This window comes from Bombina bombina, chromosome 1 (genome assembly GCF_027579735.1).
Source record: "Bombina bombina isolate aBomBom1 chromosome 1, aBomBom1.pri, whole genome shotgun sequence".
Lineage (NCBI taxonomy): Eukaryota > Metazoa > Chordata > Amphibia > Anura > Bombinatoridae > Bombina > Bombina bombina.
In genome coordinates this window covers 981,500,786-981,520,064 of record NC_069499.1, presented here as the reverse complement: position 1 = coordinate 981,520,064, position 19,279 = coordinate 981,500,786, and the positions used below count along the sequence as shown (strand labels likewise).

General features: G+C 37.2%; 1 protein-coding gene across 1 annotated transcript in view; it reads right to left on the bottom strand.

Moving 5' to 3' along the window:
* Positions 1 to 19,279, bottom strand: part of COL9A3 (collagen type IX alpha 3 chain) — a 118,101-nt gene that overhangs the window by 60,231 nt on the left and 38,591 nt on the right. The window contains exons 13-16 of the mRNA XM_053707973.1: positions 17,494 to 17,547; positions 6,801 to 6,854; positions 6,047 to 6,100; positions 4,769 to 4,822 (exon numbers count right to left, since the gene is read on the bottom strand). Coding sequence (XP_053563948.1) covers positions 4,769 to 4,822; positions 6,047 to 6,100; positions 6,801 to 6,854; positions 17,494 to 17,547 — 216 coding nt within the window. The remainder of the gene's footprint in view (positions 1 to 4,768; positions 4,823 to 6,046; positions 6,101 to 6,800; positions 6,855 to 17,493; positions 17,548 to 19,279) is intronic.

Sequence of the window (19,279 nt, the reverse complement as noted above, 5' to 3'; positions counted from 1 at the left end):
GTCGGCATTTATCGATGTGCGACGGACATTGGTAAATCTACCCCATGTTCTTGACATGGCCACTGCTTTTTTATATTGTATTCTTGGTTTTTAAAAGTAAATGCGGTACATTTTGAAAATAAAATTGAAACTCTGAATATTAGACTGACATTTGAGCACGCATGCTACGTATTATTTGTAGCATTTTCATGTTATAATTTGTACCGCAAAAAATCTGATGGTTTAATCGTGTGTTGTTGAGCATTTTAAGAAATTAAAGGGATATGAAACCCAAAAAATTTATTTTGTGATTCAGACAGAGCTTACAATATTAAAAAAGTTTTTATTTATATTATCAAATTAGCTTCATTCCCATGGTATTCTGTGAAGAAGAGATACCTAGGTAGGCATCTGGAGCACTATACGGCAGGAAGCAGTGCTCTCCTCTAGTGCTCTTGCAAATGGATAACAATCTTGCAAAACTGCTGCCATATAGTGCTCCAGACATGCTAACGCTCCTTAGCTTACTTCACTGCTTTTCAACAAAAGATACCAAGGGGTCAATTTATCAAGTGCATAAAAGGAAATTGCGGTCCACGCCAGAGTTTATGTAAAAAGTATAAGCTTATTTCACTCATTAAAAACAAAATGAAGGTTTTGGCAGCATACAGTGTGAGCGCAGCACCTGGCTTACACGTTTCGGCATGGAAGCCGTAATCATAGCCTCTTAGTCAATTTATCAAGCTCCTGAAGGCTCGCCGGAAACAGACGTTATGAAGCAGCGGTCTAAAGACCGCTGCTCTATAACTTGTTTGCCTGCTTTGAGGCTGCGGACAGAAATCAACCCGATTGACACCCCCTGCTAGCGGCCGATTGGCGGCGAATCTGCAGGGGGGCGGCATTGCACCAGCAATTCACAAGAACTGCTGGTGCAATCATATGCTGATAGCGTATGCTGTCAGCATTTATCGATGTGCGGCGGACATGATACGCTACATTGTATAATGTCCGTCCACACAATAATAAATAGACCCCCAAGAAAACAAAGAAAATTTGATAATAGAAGAAAATTAGAAAAGCTGCTTAAAACTGCATGCTCAATCTTAAAACTGCATGCTCAATCTTAAAACTGCATGCTCAATCTTAAAACTGCATGCTCAATCTTAAAACTGCATGCTCAATCTTAAAACTGCATGCTCAATCTGAAAACTGCATGCTCAATCTGAAAACTGCATGCTCAATCTGAAAACTGCATGCTCAATCTGAAAACTGCATGCTCAATCTGAAAACTGCATGCTCAATCTGAAAACTGCATGCTCAATCTGAAAACTGCATGCTCAATCTGAAAACTGCATGCTCAATCTGAAAACTGCATGCTCAATCTGAAAACTGCATGCTCAATCTGAAAACTGCATGCTCAATCTGAAAACTGCATGCTCAATCTGAAAACTGAAAGAAAGATTTTGTGTTTCGTGTCCCTTTAACAGAAGGAAATATGTAGACAATTTTTTTTTCTTAATGCCAAAGTTTGAACTCCACTGAAACATAAGAAAGGGAAATGTCTTGTTTTACATTTTTCTGAACGCAAATTCTCAACTTAAAGGAACATGAAACCCAAAATTTTTCTTTCATGATTCAGATAGAGAATATAATTTCAAACAACTTTCCAATTTACTTCTATTATTTAATTTGCTTCTTTCTCTTGTTATCCTTTGCTGAAATGTTTATCTAGGCAAGTTCATGTGCAGCAGAGAACCTAGGTCTTAGCTGTTGATTGGTGGCTGCATATATAAACTGATTGTTATTGGCTCACCCATGTGTTCAGTTAGAAACCAGAAGTGCATTGCTGCTCCTTCAACAAATGATACCAAGAGAATGAAACAGATTAGATAATAGAAGTAAATTAGACAGTTGTTTAAAATTGTATTCTCTATCTGAATCATGAAAGAAAAATTTTGGGTTTCATGTCCCTTTAACCTCCCCTATAAACTTTTATACAAAACATTTCACCTCCCCAATGCTAAATGAACAAGTCTTGGAAGAGTCATATTTTTTCACTTATTATTTTGTGGGGCACAGTTTGAGAATTTCTTGTAGGAATCATTTCCTAGATTTACAATTAAAGGACCAGTAAACACAGTAGATTTGCATAATCAACAAATGCAAGATAACAAGACAATACAATGGCATTTACTCTAAGATTCAAAGTAGATTTTTTTCTAACAAATTTCAAACTTATGTATATTTCCACTCCCCCTGTACCATGTGATAACAATTAGCCAATCACAAATGCATATACGTATAGTCTGTGAATTCTTGCACATGCTCAGTAGGGGCTGATGACTCAAAAAGTGTAAATATAAAAGACTGTGCACATTTTTTTTTTTTTTTTTTAATGGAAGTAAATTGGAAAGTTGTTTAAAATTACATGCTGTATCTGAGTCATGAAAATGTAATTTGACCTGAGTGTCCCTTTAAGTGAGAATAAACTCTGGTATTGATTGTCTCAGGTAATACAAGGAGGGTAATTTAATTTAGAATCTAACATGTATTTTATGAAAGGATAGTGCCATTTACTCTTTTAATATTTATATTGACCATGGGAGTAGTGACACTGGTAAATCATCGCCATTTGTAAAATAAACACACAGGTAAAATGATGGCAAAATAGTTATATTTTATTCACAACTGAAAGTGAATGAAGTTAAAGTGCATTTTGAAAGCAATGTTCCACCTAAACCCCTCCAGAAACTTTATTAACCTGTGAACCTGGGGTGTGAATAGAAACTGGATCTGAGGCACTAACTAACTAAGCTATTACACCAACAGACACTTCAGAACATTTGGAGTATGTACAGAACAAGCCAATAACGTGGAGCCTATCATATGTATTGGTGCACAAGTAATCCTGCAGCAGGTGGGTGTATGCATGCACACTCACTCATACATTTAAGTGTGCACTTGTGTGTGCTTGTGTGTATATGTTTGTATATTTGGGTGTGTGCTTGTGTGTATATGTTTGTATATTTGGGTGTGTGCTTGTGTGTATATGTTTGTATATTTGGGTGTGTGCTTGTGTGTATATGTTTATATATTTGGGTGTGTGCTTGTGTGTATATGTTTGTATATTTGGGTGTGTGCTTGTGTGTATATGTTTGTATATTTGGGTGTGTGCTTGTGTGTATATGTTTATATATTTGGGTGTGTGCTTGTGTGTATATGTTTATATATTTGGGTGTGTGCTTGTGTGTATATGTTTATATATTTGGGTGTGCACTTGTGTGTATATGTTTATATATTTGGGTGTGTGCTTGTGTGTATATGTTTGTATATTTGGGTGTGTGCTTGTGTGTATATGTTTGTATATTTGGGTGTGTGCTTGTGTGTATATGTTTGTATATTTGGGTGTGTACTTGTGTGTATATGTTTGTATATTTGGGTGCGTGCTTGTGTGTATATGTTTGTATATTTGGGTGCGTGCTTGTGTGTATATGTTTGTATATTTGGGTGCTTGCTTGTGTGTATATTTTTGTATATTTGGGTGTGTGCTTGTGTGAGAGATGTGTGCACCCTGGAGCCATTTACAGTTATGAGTAGCAAAGACACAACTTAAAGTGGTGGTTGCCATCTCGGCCATGTTTTCCTGGACACTTATAAGTTACACATTCTGCAGAGTATGCAGGGAGGAACATGAATAGTGCTGTCCAGTATCACTATTTGTGTGCTGTCAAGGGGTGCAAATTCATGTTCCCCTCTGCACACCCTGTAGCATGTATAACTCATAAGTGTCCAGGAAAACATGGCCGAGGTGGCAACCCTAGTTCCCAATGACTTGTTACAGTATAAAACGTATGAGAAATTGCTCCTTTATGTTTATTTTTGTAAATTATATAGCTGGATTTCCTTCTTGAAACCACAACATATCAAAATAAGCTAATGTTGCAGATATATCAGACATCCTTATCTTATCACTCAAATGCTTCTCTTTCTTATCTCTGTCTCTATAAAATACTTAGAATGAACAATTGAAAATGTATCTCTCCAGCTCCCTCCTGGGAGTGCAATTTCTTCTACTACAGGCTGTGTTTACATCGCTTGCCCATAGCCTATACTTAAAGGGATAGTCTACACCAGAATTTGTGTTGTTTAAAAATATAGATAATCCCTTTATTCCCTATTCTCCAATTTTGCATAATCAACACAGTTATATTAATACAATTTTTACCTCTGTAATCACCTTGTATCTAAGCCTCTGCAAAATGCCCCCCTATTTCAGTACTTTTGACAGACTTGCATTTTAGCCAATCAGTGCTTACTTCTAGGTTACTTTACGTGCGCGATCTCAATGTTATCTACATGACATACATAAACTAACTAGTGGTGAAAAGCTGTAAAAATGCATTAACATAAGAGGCGGCCTTCAAGGTCTAAGAAATTAGCATATGAGCCTACCTAGGTTTAGCTTTCAGCTAAGAATACCAAGAGAACAAAGCAAAATTGGTGATAAACGTTAATAGGAAAGTTGTTTAAAATTACCTGACCTATTTGAATCATGAAAGTTTATTTTGGACTTGACTGTCCTCTTAAGTATAGAAACTTTTAGTACAGTTGGGGATACCACATGCAAAATCAGCTATCTCAAATGTCGATATAAAGACAAAGGAACTATTTGTAAACAATTTAATACACTCCAAGAGGCAAAATGAATCATTGGGAATAAATTAAAGGGAAGAAAAATTTGGGGTAAACAGTTCCTTTAATCATGGATACATAAATATATATCACTTACCGTATCACCTTTTGGCCCTTGGTATCCCTGATGTCCTCTTATACCTTGATCCCCCTGAAATAGCCAAGCAAGGCAATATCAGATCACCTTTTTGTGTACAACACATATATATTCGTTAATTTCAACACTCCTTATACCACAGAACAGGGAAAGGTTCTGATGAAACGCGTAACTCGTCATTTTGCTGTATTATAGAATATTCATGTGGAATGTATGGCAGACTGCCACGAAAAGCTACATACTATATGCATTAGTACTCAGTTCTGACTTGATAAGTATATACACAGGATTAGGAGGTAGCTGTGAATTAGGGAAACTGATTGAATGGCTTCATATAAGTAACATTAAATATCACCTGCAGTACACCAAATTACTTCTTTGTTTATTACATATGGGATTATACAATAATAGGTAACCTATTCCCTCCAAAGGTTGTATCTGAGTCTTGAACTTTCACACTTATGTTGAACCTATAACAAAGAGGAAGTATAAGAGTGAAGAAAGAGAGTAGAGATGTTTATAAAATAAAATAGTTGGAAAGGGTGATTAAGGGCTGCAGGAGAATCGTGTAAGGGGAGCACTGTGCACACATTGCTTTCAATATTTGCTGGCTATGGGAGCCATGATGTTGTTGATAAGTGCATCAGTAGCTACATGCATGTTAGACACAGATACAGGTGTACAATTAAATAGTGCTGGAAGTGTGAGTGGAATAATAGGAATATATCACTACTGTTATGGTTATCAGCTCTGATCACTGTTGTCTGGAAGGCAGTGTATGCAGCAAGGTTCTCCAGAGAGTAGCGGCAGCTTCAATAACTTGAGTGTTTTGTATAAGAAGATTGTATCTCACAAGCGAGAGGTATAAATAACATACACCTGGAGGATGATGTTTTATATAATGTGTGTTTTTGTGGGATAATCAAGAAAAGAGGTCCAGTTTGTTCTATTACACCATGTTCACAATCACTAACCTCACGTAGTCTAACTCCTTTATACTAAATTTATTACAATTTCACCCACTGTAGCTGTCAGTGTTACCTTCCTTTCATACCTGCACAGCTTCTAGCTTAGGGGGTTGATCACAATGCTTTATCCCATGATTTATCTACAAACATTCCCATAGACTTTAATAGTAGTTTCCTGTAGAAAATCATTAGATGCATTTTTCTAAAGGATTGTGATGGACCCCTTACTGTCTGACCTACTCTTTTACTCTCTCATTATCTTTCCTTCACTCATCAGCTCTGGAGAGGGCACTTGCACAATCACACATACCACTTTCCCAGGAGGTCCAGGAGGTCCTGGTGGTCCCCGGAATCCATTGTCTCCCTGAAATAAAGAGACAGCAAGTCATGTCTATTAATCAACTAAATCATTAAAGAAATAATAATTAGCATTAATTTGGCACACTATTAGTATGCCACAACTTATCCCATTATCCACTGTTAAAATGGTGGGTGGGTGATATATAATACAAGTAGATTAGATAAAATGGAAAGTCTTTATGGACTGAGATACAAAAACAGGTGACAGGAGATGATATATTCACAGAAGAAAGTGAGTAGCAGTTGGAAGGGCATAAGTGAAGAGTACAAGTGAGAGGAAGTGACTTACATGTTGGAGGAAGTGTGATATTAGTGGATGAGGTAGAGCTCATGTGTGAGGAAGTGCAGTATAAGTAGGTAGAGGTGGTAAAAGAAGTAGATTTTAAGGTGGAAAAAGAGATAAACAGGTGAGAGGAATACAAGGGTGTGGGGGTATAATATGAGCTGGTGGATTCAGGATTTAAAAGGGATTGATACAAGTGGGAACATGTCAGAAAAGAGTAGGGAATCTGAGTTACCAACAGGGGGAGGTTTATATAATTGAATGGCAGAGGACTATGAGTATCATGAGTTGGGATATGAGTAGAAGAAGATGAGATACAAGAAAAATAAGGTGGGGAGATGTGTGAAGAAGTGACACCCCCCATGATATGTTTTGTTATGTTGCCCTTTAAATCTGAAAAATAAAATACAATAATACCTACCCTGTCACCTGCTGGTCCCTGAGGTCCAATTAAGCCTCTCAAACCTCTTGGACCCTGAAAGATAATAACTTATTACAGTTAGTGGGGTTGATCTAGTTATCAGAACAGCTCCTGTCTTTTGGTGCAGCTGTGGGAGAATAGTAGCCTGCATTAGAAAACAATTATGTACAGGGAGTGCAGAATTATTAGGCAAGTTGTATTTTTGAGGATTAATTTTATTATTGAACAACAACCATGTTCTCAATGAACCCAAAAAACTCATTAATATCAAAGCTGAATAGTTTTGGATGTAATTTTTAGTTTGTTTTTAGTTATAGCTATTTTAGGGGGATATCTGTGTGTGCAGGTGATTATTACTGTGCATAATTATTAGGCAACTTAACAAAAAACAAATATATACCCATTTCAATTATTTATTTTTACCAGTGAAACCAATATAACATCTCAACATTCACAAATATACATTTCTGACATTCAAAAACAAAACAAAAACAAATCAGTGACCAATATAGCCACCTTTCTTTGCAAGGACACTCAAAAGCCTGCCATCCATGGATTCTGTCAGTGTTTTGATCTGTTCACCATCAACATTGTGTGCAGCAGCAACCACAGCCTCCCAGACACTGTTCAGAGAGGTGTACTGTTTTCCCTCCTTGTAAATCTCACATTTGATGATGGACCACAGGTTCTCAATGGGGTTCAGATCAGGTGAACAAGGAGGCCATGTCATTAGATTTTCTTCTTTTATACCCTTTCTTGCCAGCCACGCTGTGGAGTACTTGGACGCGTGTGATTGAGCATTGTCCTGCATGAAAATCATGTTTTTCTTGAAGGATGCAGACTTCTTCCTGTACCACTGCTTGAAGAAGGTGTCTTCCAGAAACTGGCAGTAGGACTGGGAGTTGAGCTTGACTCCATCCTCAACCCGAAAAGGCCCCACAAGCTCATCTTTGATGATACCAGCCCAAACCAGTACTCCACCTCCACCTTGCTGGCGTCTGAGTCGGACTGGAGCTCTCTGCCCTTTACCAATCCAGCCACAGGCCCATCCATCTGGCCCATCAAGACTCACTCTCATTTCATCAGTCCATAAAACCTTAGAAAAATCAGTCTTGAGATATTTCTTGGCCCAGTCTTGACGTTTCAGCTTGTGTGTCTTGTTCAGTGGTGGTCGTCTTTCAGCCTTTCTTACCTTGGCCATGTCTCTGAGTATTGCACACCTTGTGCTTTTGGGCACTCCAGTGATGTTGCAGCTCTGAAATATGGCCAAACTGGTGGCAAGTGGCATCTTGGCAGCTGCACGCTTGACTTTTCTCAGTTCATGGGCAGTTATTTTGCGCCTTGGTTTTTCCACACGCTTCTTGCGACCCTGTTGACTATTTTGAATGAAACGCTTGATTGTTTGATGATCACGCTTCAGAAGCTTTGCAATTTTAAGAGTGCTGCATCCCTCTGCAAGATATCTCACTATTTTTGACTTTTCTGAGCCTATCAAGTCCTTCTTTTGACCCATTTTGCCAAAGGAAAGGAAGTTGCCTAATAATTATGCACACCTGATATAGGGTGTTGATGTCATTAGACCACACCCCTTCTCATTACAGAGATGCACATCACCTAATATGCTTAATTGGTAGTAGGCTTTCGAGCCTATACAGCTTGGAGTAAGACAACATGCATAAAGAGGATGATGTGGTCAAAATACTCATTTGCCTAATAATTCTGCACTCCCTGTAGTTGTTCATATGTGCATATTATTTCAAGTGTTTGCACACGTCGGCTTTAGTGCTCGTTTTACAAGTTGAAAGTAAACACGGATGCATGAGCGCAATTGCGATTTCCGCTAGAATAATTACCTCTGAGCTCTGGTTAATAGTTTTGCAAAACAACAAAGTTGCACAAAACACATAAAAAATGCATTACAAAGTACAGTTACACTCATAATAATACTATGTAATAAAAATATTCAAATAAATATTGCACCAAAAAGTTATAAGGGATCAAAAGTATGAGGTGTGAGGTGTTAGGAAATAGGCAGGCAAACAACTTTTACAATGAGATACATATATCTAAATATGTATTTGTATGTGTGTAATATATATATGTGTTTATATGTGTGTACATATGTATTCATATGTGTAAATACAGTCGTATGCAAAAGTTTAGGCACCCCAGACAATTTCCATGATTTTCATTTATAAATAATTGGGTGTTTGGATCAGCAATTTCATTTTGATCTATCAAATAACTGAAGGACACAGTAATATTTCAGTAGTGAAATTAGGTTTATTAGGTTTATTGGATTAACAGAAAATGTGCAATATGCATCAAAACAAAATTAGACAGGTGCATACTTTTGGGCACCCTTGTCATTTTGTTGATTTGAATACCTGTAACTACCTAGCACTGATTAATTGTAACACACAATTGATTTAGTGAGTACATTAAGCCTTGAACTTCATAGACAGGTGCATCCAATCATGAAAAAAGATAATAAAGGTGGCCAATTGCAAGTTGTTGTTCTCTTTGACTCTCCTCTGAAGAGCGGCAACATGGGGGCCTCAAAACAACTCTCAAATGACCTGAAAACAACAATGGTTTAACATTATGGTTTAGGGGAAGGCTACAAAAAGCTATCGCAGAGATTTAAGCTGTCAGTGTCCATTGTGAGGAACATAGTGAGGAAATGGAATATCACAGGCACAGTTCTTGTTAAAGGGACAGTATACACTCATTTTCATATAACGGCATGTAATAGACACTACTATAAAGCATAAGATGCACAGATACTGATATAAAAATCCAGTATAAAACCGTTTAAAAACTTACTTAGAAGCTGTCAGTTTAGCTCTGTTGAAAAGGTAGCTGGAAAGCCCACTGCAAGTGGCAAATAAGACACTCCCCACCCCCCACCCCCTTCTTTTGCATATGAAAAGACCCTTTACACAAACAGGAGCAAGCTGGAGAAGGTAGCTGACAGTATTCACATAAAACTTTGAGGCTTGGTTAGGAGTCTGAAAATCAGAGCAATGTTATTTAAAAATAAGCAAAACTATGAATTTATTTAAAAAAAAAACTTTATGGGCTATATAAATAGATCATCTACAAAACATTTATGCAAAGAAAAAATGAGTGTATTATGTCCCTTTAAGGCCAGAAGTAAAATATTGGGGAGGCAAAGGCAGAGGATGGTGAGAACGGTCAAAAACAGCCCACAGACCACCTCTAAAGACCTACAACATCATCTTGCTGCAGATGGTGTCACTGTGCATCGTTCAGCAATTCAGCGTATGGGAGAGTAATGCGGAAGATGCCTTTTCTGCAAACACGCCACAAACAGGGTCGCTTGAGGTATGCAAACGCACATCTGGACAAGCCAGCTTCATTTTAGAAGAAGGTGCTGTGGACTGATGAAACAAAGATTGAGTTATTTGGTCATAACAAGGGGTGTTATGCATGGCGGCAAAAGAACACAGCATTCCAAGACAAACACTTGCTACCCACAGTAAAATTTGGTGGATGTTCCATCATGCTGTGGGGCTGTGTGGCCAGTGCCGGTACTGGAAATCTTGTTAAAGTTGAGGGTCGCATGGATTCCACTCAATATCAGCAGATACTTGAGAATAATATTGAGGAATCAGTCACAAAGTTGAAGTTACGCCGGAGCTGGATATTTCAACAAAACAACAACCAAAACACTGCTCAAAATCTACTCTGACATTTATGCAGAGGAACAAGTACAATGTTCTGGAATTGCCACCCTAGTCCCCAGACCTGAATATCATTGAAAATCTGTGGGGTGATTTGAAGCGACCTGTCCATGCTCGGCAACCATCAAACCTAACTGAACTGGAGATGTTTTGCATTGAGGAAATTGCTGATACAAACACCCAATAATTTATAAATGAAAATCATGAAAATATAACAGGTGTGAGATGGAGATAGACAATCTGTTTGTCGGTTTCTTGACTATGACAACTGCAATAATTTCAATCTTAAATTCACTATGAAAGAAAATGTTAACATTTTACATTTTTTTTGGATGTTACACTTACATCACACACTGAAACACATTCAAATGAAATTGAACTTTACAGAAAAAGTACAGCAGGGAACACAATTTTGCATTCCATGTCATGTCACCCTAGACACACAATTAAATCCATACCATATGGACAATTGATTAGGACCAAACGAAATTGCACAACGGAGCATAAATACCAATTACATGCATCACATAGAAATCAGAGATTGGAAGCCCGGGGATATGATACTAATATCTTAAATGAAACCAAGTCCAGGGTAGATACAATGAATAGGGAAGATCTACTACATAAAAATAAGAAACAATCAGTGAAAAGAACTGACAACAAACCAATTTTTGTCACCTGTTATAGCAAAGATTATAAGAAAAGATGTGGCATTGTACGAAACTGCCTACCTATTCTTAAGAGTGATGCCAAACTGAATAAAATTGTTGCTGACGGTTGTCATTTTTCTGTGCGTAAAGCCAAGACTCTAAGGAGTATACTAGCACCTTTAATGTTACCCCAAAACAAAATCAGACTTGGCTTACTAGAATAATAGGATGTATGAAATGCTATGGGAGAATCTGTAAGACCTGTACACATATTGAACAAGGGACAAAATTTGCATGAAACACTACAAACCAGGAATATGACATACGCTTCAGTATCACATGCAACACCACACACGTCATTTATTTTTTGACATGCCAAGGAAACAATACGTGGGGCGCACGAAATGTGCCCTACTGGATAGAGTGTTACAACATCTAAGAGACATAGGTAATCCAGAAAGTACTACACCTATAGCAAAACATTTCAGGCAGGAACATAACTCTAATGATTCCCTTTTAACAGTTCAGGGTATTGATCATGTCCCTAGACATAGGAGAAGTGGGGATAGGGAAAGACTTCTAGACCAAAGGGAGGTGTTTTGGATATTTACTCTTCAAACCTGAACTCTTGGTCTGAACTCTTTTATGGATGCTGATCTGTTCTATTAAAAATGCTGGGTAATTATATTTTACCTAAAACAGGATATATATTTTACTATGAGACTATCAGTCCTAATACCAGCCTCTTTTTGTATACAGATAGTAACATAAATAACTTCTGGATTAAAACAGAGATACACTTCTATGATACACTTAACTTGTTATTAAACCATTTCTCCTATTTTTTTTGGTCTGGAGATGCCGGATTGCAAAGTGTGTCTACTATATATATATATATATATATATATATATATATATATATATATATACATATATTGCAGCTTTTTGCTGTCAAGTAGATGAAAACATGTAAAAACATATTTATGCAATATTTATATTTAATTAAGGTTTTAGCTATGTATTTCCTGTAAATATTTTACATTCCAATGTTCTACACATAGCAGAATATGTTCTATGTATTTATAAATAGATATACCTATATATAATATATATATATATATATATATATGTATAGATATATATTGTACCAAAACACCATCATATATATATATATATATATATATATATATATATAAATAAAAAAATATGTACTTATGAATAAATAGAACATATTCTTCTATGTGAAGAACATTGAAATATGAAGTGTTAACTTTTTCCCACTTTTATTTGCACCATTGACTTCTATGGGGGATTAACTTGTGCCCAATATTTGAAGTTTGGCTTTTTATGCGCATAGAGTTAGTGCATGAGAGAAAACTTTTTAGTATCAACTTGTGATACAAGCGCTACCTGACTTCTAGCTTAGTTAGCGCTTGAGTGAGTGGGAGCATTAAATTCTGCTCTTTGAAGACGTCCTCCTGATGATTTTAAAATAAATGCTTATTTTTATGTAGGCTTTTGTTTTTTTTAGAGAAAGGCCGGAGGATTCTGACCAACAGAGGACATGGACAGCTTTCATCCCTTAAAGTGACACAGCGCTGCCAATTCTGCTACATACCTACTATAATCGGTTTGGGAGAACCGGGGCTGGCCGTGATCACCAAAAGAGAAGTGTGCTAACACTGTTTAATACTTAACCTTTTATACCAAATTCTGCTCTGCTTGTAATTCGGCCCAAAATGTTTAATTACACATTGTGAAAGAGCTTTTCATTTTTTACTTTGTCTGTTTTTCCTGTAATTTAAATGGGACACTAAACTCAAAATTCTTGTATTTGTTATCCTGTTACAAAAAATCCTTATTTTTACACCCATGTAACTTTGGTCAAGAAACAATGAGGCCTATTTATCAAGCCCCGTATTGGCCCCAATGCAGCTGTTTCAGCGCAAGCTTTCAGGAAACATGAGTTAAGAAGCAGTGGTCTTAAGACCGCTGCTCCTTAACTCGTCTGCCACCTCTGTAGCGGCGGACAGCAATCAGCCCGATTGGATACGATCGGGTTGATTGACACCCCCTGCTAGCGGCCGATAGGGCACAAATCTGCAGGGGGCAGCATTGCAAAGCAGATCATGTCAGTCCACACAATGATAATTCAGCCCCAATCTATAGACCATCTTTGGTCAGCACCAAAAGTCAGGTACAATTAGTAACATTTTACCTGAAAAAGAACAAGTTTGTTTTTGTAGGTAAAACAAATCTTCCCAAACGATTTAGCTTAACTTTACATTATACTCAAACATTTTCTATTTTGCATGCCAAACAGCAGTAAGTGAACAGGTTAAAATATTTGTGTATAAACATTTTTAAAGCAAACAAAAGGTTTCTCATAGGCAAACTGGGTCATAAATAGGAAAAAAGATGGCTAGTAGCAATTATACCCTTATTTGGGTACCACAATTTGGCAAGGTGATTGTTAGATTCAGGTTACATAAAAGCTCTTCAAATTCAAATTAGCAGGAAATGAATGTTTATACATATCTGGAGCCGCTATATTAATTCTGATTGGCTAATAGGGACAACTCCTAATGCTCTGTTGATGAACTGGCGTAAGTGTCACAAACAAAAGTTAGGTCATTTAGAAGAAGATTATCAGTTCAAAGAAAAAAAAACCTATAATATATTTTGAATATTTTCTTCTATATGAAATAAAGAAACAATGGCCCAGATTACGAGTTTTGCGTTAGAGGCTATGCGGTGCTAACGAGCAGTTTTCTCTTATCGCTCACTTACATGCAGCGCTGGTATTACGAGTTTTTACAAACCTGTCGTTAAAAGACAAGAAGTGAGCATTGAGCAAAATTTTGCTCATTACCGCACTCCAATACCAGTGCTGCTTAAATCAGCGGCGAGCTGGTCGTACGTGCTCGTGCACGATTTCCCCATAGGAATCAACGGGGAGAGCCGGCTGAGAAAAAGTCTAACACCTGCAAAAAAGCAGCGTAAAACTCCTTAACACAGCCCCATTGATTCCTATGGGAAAATAAAAGTTATGTTTACACCTAACACCCTAACATGAACCCCGAGTCTAAACACCCCTAATCTTACACTTATTAACCCTAATCTGCCACCCCCGACATCGCCGACACCTACATTATAATTATTAACCCCTAATCTGCCGCTCCGGACACCGCCGCCACCTTCATTATATGTATTAACCCCTAATCTGCTGACACCTACATACTATTTATTAACCCCTAATCTGCCGCCCCCAATATCGCCGCCACCTACCTACATTTATTAACCCCTAATCTGCCGCCCCCAACGTTGTCGCCACTATATTAAAGTTATTAACCCCTAAACCTAAGTCTAACCCTAACCCTAACATCCCCTAGCTTAAATATAATTACAATAAATCTAAATAAATATTACTATCATTAACTAAATTATTCCTATTTAAAACTAAATACTTACCTGTAAAATAAACCCTAAGATAGCTATGATATAACTAATAGTTACATTGTAGCTATCTTAGGGTTTATTTTTATTTTACAGGCAAGTTTGTATTTATTTTAACTAGGTAGAATAGTTATTAAATAGTTATTAACTATTTATAAACTACCTAGCTAAAATAAATACAAAAGTACCTGTAAAATAAAACCTAAGATAAGTTACACTAACACCTAACACTACACTATAATTAAATAAATTAACTAAATTAAATACAATTACCTAAATTAAATTAGCTAAAGTACAACCCCCCCCACTAAATTACAGAAAATAATAAACAAATTACAGATATTTAAACTAATTACACCTAATCTAATAGCCCTATTAAAATAAAAAAAGCCCCCCCAAAATAAAAAAAACCCTAGCCTAAACTAAACTATCAATAGCCCTTAAAAGGGCCTTTTGCAGGGCATTGCCCCAAAGTAATCAGCTCTTTTACCTGTAAAAAAAAATACAAACAACCCCCACAACAGTAAAACCCACCACCCACACAACCAACTCCCCAAATAAAATACTATCTAAAAAAAACCTAAGCTCCCCATTGCCATGAAAAGGGCATTTAGATGGGCATTGCCCTTAAAAGGGCAGTTAGCTCTATTGCATCCCAAAGTCCCTAACCTAAAAATAAAATCCACCCAATACACCCTTAAAAAAAACCTAACACTAACCCACTGAAGATCGACTTACCGGGAGAAGTCTTCATCCAAGTCGGGCCGAAGTCCTCAATGAAGCCGGGAGAAGTCTTCATCCAAGCTGGGCGAAGTGGTCCTCCAGACGGGCAGAGGTCTTCATCCAGGCGGCATCTTCTATCTTCATCCATCCGGTGCGGAGCGGGTCCATCTTCAAGACATCCAACGCGGTCATCTGACGACTAAAGCTGAATGAAGGTAATTTAAGTGACGTCATCCAAGATGGCGTCCCTTAGATTCTGATTGGCTGATAGAATTCTATCAGCCAATCGGAATTAAGGTAGAAAAAATCCTATAGGATTGAGCTTGCATTTTATTGGCTGTTCTAATCAGCCAATAGAATGCGAGCTCAATCCTATTTTTTCTACCTTAATTCCGATTGGCTGATAGAATTCTATCAGCCAATCAGAATCTAAGGGACGCCATCTTGGATGACGTCACTTAAATTAACTTCATTCAGCTTTAGTCGTCAGATGACCGCGTTGGATGTCTTGAAGATGGACCCGCTCCGCACCGGATGGATGAAGATAGAAGATGTCGTCTGGATGAAGACTTCTGCCCGTCTGGAGGACCACTTCGCCCGGCTTGGATGACAACTTCTCCCGGCTTTATTGAGGACTTCGGCCCGGCTTGGATGAAGACTTCGGCCCGGCTTGGATGAAGACTTCTCCCGGTAAGTCAATCTTCAGGGGGTTAGTGTTAGGTTTTTTTAAGGGTGTATTGGGTGGGTTTTATTTTTAGGTTAAGGACTTTGGGGTGCAATAGAGATAACTGCCCTTTTAAGGGCAATGCCCATCCAAATGCCCTTTTCAGGGCAATGGGAAGTTTAGATTTTTTTAGATAGTATTTTACTTGGGGGGTTGGTTGTGTGGGTGGTGGGTTTTACTAATGGGGGGGTTGTTTGTATTTTTTTAACAGGTAAAAGAGCTGATTACTTTAGGGCAAAGCCCCGCCAAAGGCCCTTTTAAGGGCTATTGGTAGTTTAGTTTAGGCTAGGTTTTTTATTTTAATAGGGCTATTAGATTAGGTGTAATTAGTTTAAATATCTGTAATTTGTTTATTATTTTCTGTAATTTAGTGTTTGTTTTTTTTGTACTTTAACTAATTTAATTTAATTGTAATTTATTTAATTATAGTGTAGTGTTAGGTGTTAGTGTAGCTTAGGTTAGGTTTTATTTTACAGGTACTTTTGTATTTATTTTAGCTACGTAGTTATTAAATAGTTAATAACTATTTAATAACTATTCTACCTAGTTAAAATAAATACAAACTTGCCTGTAAAATAAAAATAAAACCTAAGCTAGCTACAATGTAACTATTAGTTATATTGTAGCTATTTTAGGGTTTATTTTACAGGTAAGTATTTAGTTTTAAATAGCAATAATTTAGTTAATGATAGTAATATTTATTTAGATTTATTGTAATTATATTTAAGTTAAGGGGTGTTAGGGTTGGGTTTAGACTTAGGTTTAGGGGTTAATAACTTTAATATAGTTGTGGCGACGTTGGGGGCGGCAGATTAGGGGTTAATAAATAGTATGTAGGTGTCGGCGATGTTGGGGGCAGCAGATTAGGGGTTAATACATATAATGTTGGTGGCAGCGTTATCCGGAGCGGCAGATTAGGGGTTCAAATTTTTATTATAGTGTTTGCGAAGCGAAGGGCCTTGGTTTAGGGGTTAATAGGTAGTTTATGGGTGTTAGTGTACTTTTTAGCACTTTAGTTATGAGTTTTATGTTACAGCGTTGTACCATAAAACTACTGACTTTAGAATGTGTTACGGATCTTAACAGGGTAGGGTGTACTGCTCACTTTTTGGCCTCCCAGGACAGACTCGTAATATCAGCGCTATGGAAGTCCCATAGAAAAAAGACTACAAAGTTTATGTAAGTCGTTTTGCGGTAAAGCCAAAGAAGTGTGCGGCGACCCTAAACCTTCAAGACTCGTAATAGCAGCGGGTGTAAAAAAGCAGCATTAGGACCTCTTAACGCTGCTTTTTTACCCTAACGCACAACTCGTAATCTAGCCGAATGTGTATTACATCCAATAAAAGAGTCAATTTTAGGTTTCTACAAAGTAATTCTATTTTTTTAAAATTCTAATATTGACTATTTTCACAATGTGCCATCTTGTAATTTACCTGTAAGCCCACGCTTCCAGGGGGTCCTGGTGGTCCTGGAGGTCCAGCATCACCCTAAAATGATAAAATAAGAGTCAAAAACAAAAATCATGAAAATGACAGAAAAAACTCTATTAAAGGGCCACTGTAAGTAAATATTTTCTATGCCTGTTACTAACTAACTACCCCAAATACGCTTTTTATCAATAGCATTTCATTAACATATCTCTACCGTATATCAGAAATCTTGTCTGCAAATTTAATTGTTTTCCAAACCCTTTGCTCTGTACCAATCCGTTTACAATACCTAGGTTTCAAAATGGCGCTTTAAACACAAAGTTATTGGTTTAAGTATTTTGAACATGCAGTGCTGAAAATAGTGGGCAGGATAATGTGACATCATCGGCGAATAAAAGATATAACTTTTAGAACGTTATGAAACTTTGTTTTGGAGAAAATATAGGTCAGTAGGTTTTAATTAATGTTTATTAACTTTAATATGTTAGTTGTTTAGCTTAAAAATTATAACAGAAAGTAATCCTTTAATGCCAGACACCTGTAACCCAGTCTAGCAGGGAAATGTTTAAAGGGACACTGAACCTAATTTTTTTCTATTGTGATTCAGATAGAGAATGCAATTTTAAGCAACTTTCCAATTTACTCCTATTATCAATTTTTCTTCGTTCTTTTGCTATCTTTATTTGAAAAAGAAAGTCCAGAACCCTGGACAGCACTTGTTTATTGGTGGATGAATGTATCCACCAATCAGCAAGAACAACCCAGGTTGTTCACCAAAAATGGGCCGGCATCTAAACTTACATTCTTGCTTTTCAAATAAAGATACCAAGAGAATGAAGAACATTTGATAATAGGAGTAAATTAGAAAGTTGCTTAAAATTGCATGCTCTATCTGAATCACAAAAGAAAAAATTTGGGTTCAGTGTCCCTTTAAAGTTACATTTCCACTATTGTTATACAGTACATAAACACATCAGAGTCAGAGGTTTACGGTGCATAAGGATCATTTATATCTCTCGAATCCCATGAATATCCAGGGCGAAGCTGACTAGCCTAACGCTCAGTGGCCACACTGCAACCTTCCTTTGGTTTTCCTGGCCCTTACTTTACCCTCATGATGCCCTTCTATCTCCCCCCAATTACAACACAAAAAAAGTGCTCCACTTACTCCCCCACTCTGTAATTAAAGAAACAGTCTACTCCAGAATTGTTATTGTTTTAAAGGATAGATAATCCTTTTATTACCCATTCCCCAGTATAACAAACACAGTTATATTACTATATTTTTTTACCTCAGTGATTGCCTTGTATCTAAGCCTCTACAGACTACCCCCTTTATTTCCATTCTTTTGACAGACTTGCATTTTAGCTAATCAGTGCTGACTCCTAGGTAACTCAACGGGAGTGTGTATTATCTATATGGCACACCTGAACTAGCACTGCCCCTTTAATTAAAGTATTACACTTATTAACTTTACTTGCCAGTTTCAAGATGTTTTCCCAGGTTTATGCACATTTCTCTGTCTATATGACTAACCTCCTGTTTTCTCTGGCTACACAGACTTGCATTAGTAAGCCACTTGTAGCATATTTGGGTCTTCTCCTTTCATCCCCTCACCCGCCAGCACACATAGTAAACAGTAGCACCAGACAGCAGCATGTAAACTTATTTGTGTTAAAGCAAGGGGCTGCAGATATGGGGGGGGGATCTGATCCAACCAGAGCTGCAGAGCCATTTATCTTATGTGATGCCATTTATGTGACTGATAGGGGAGCTGTAGGACTTGGG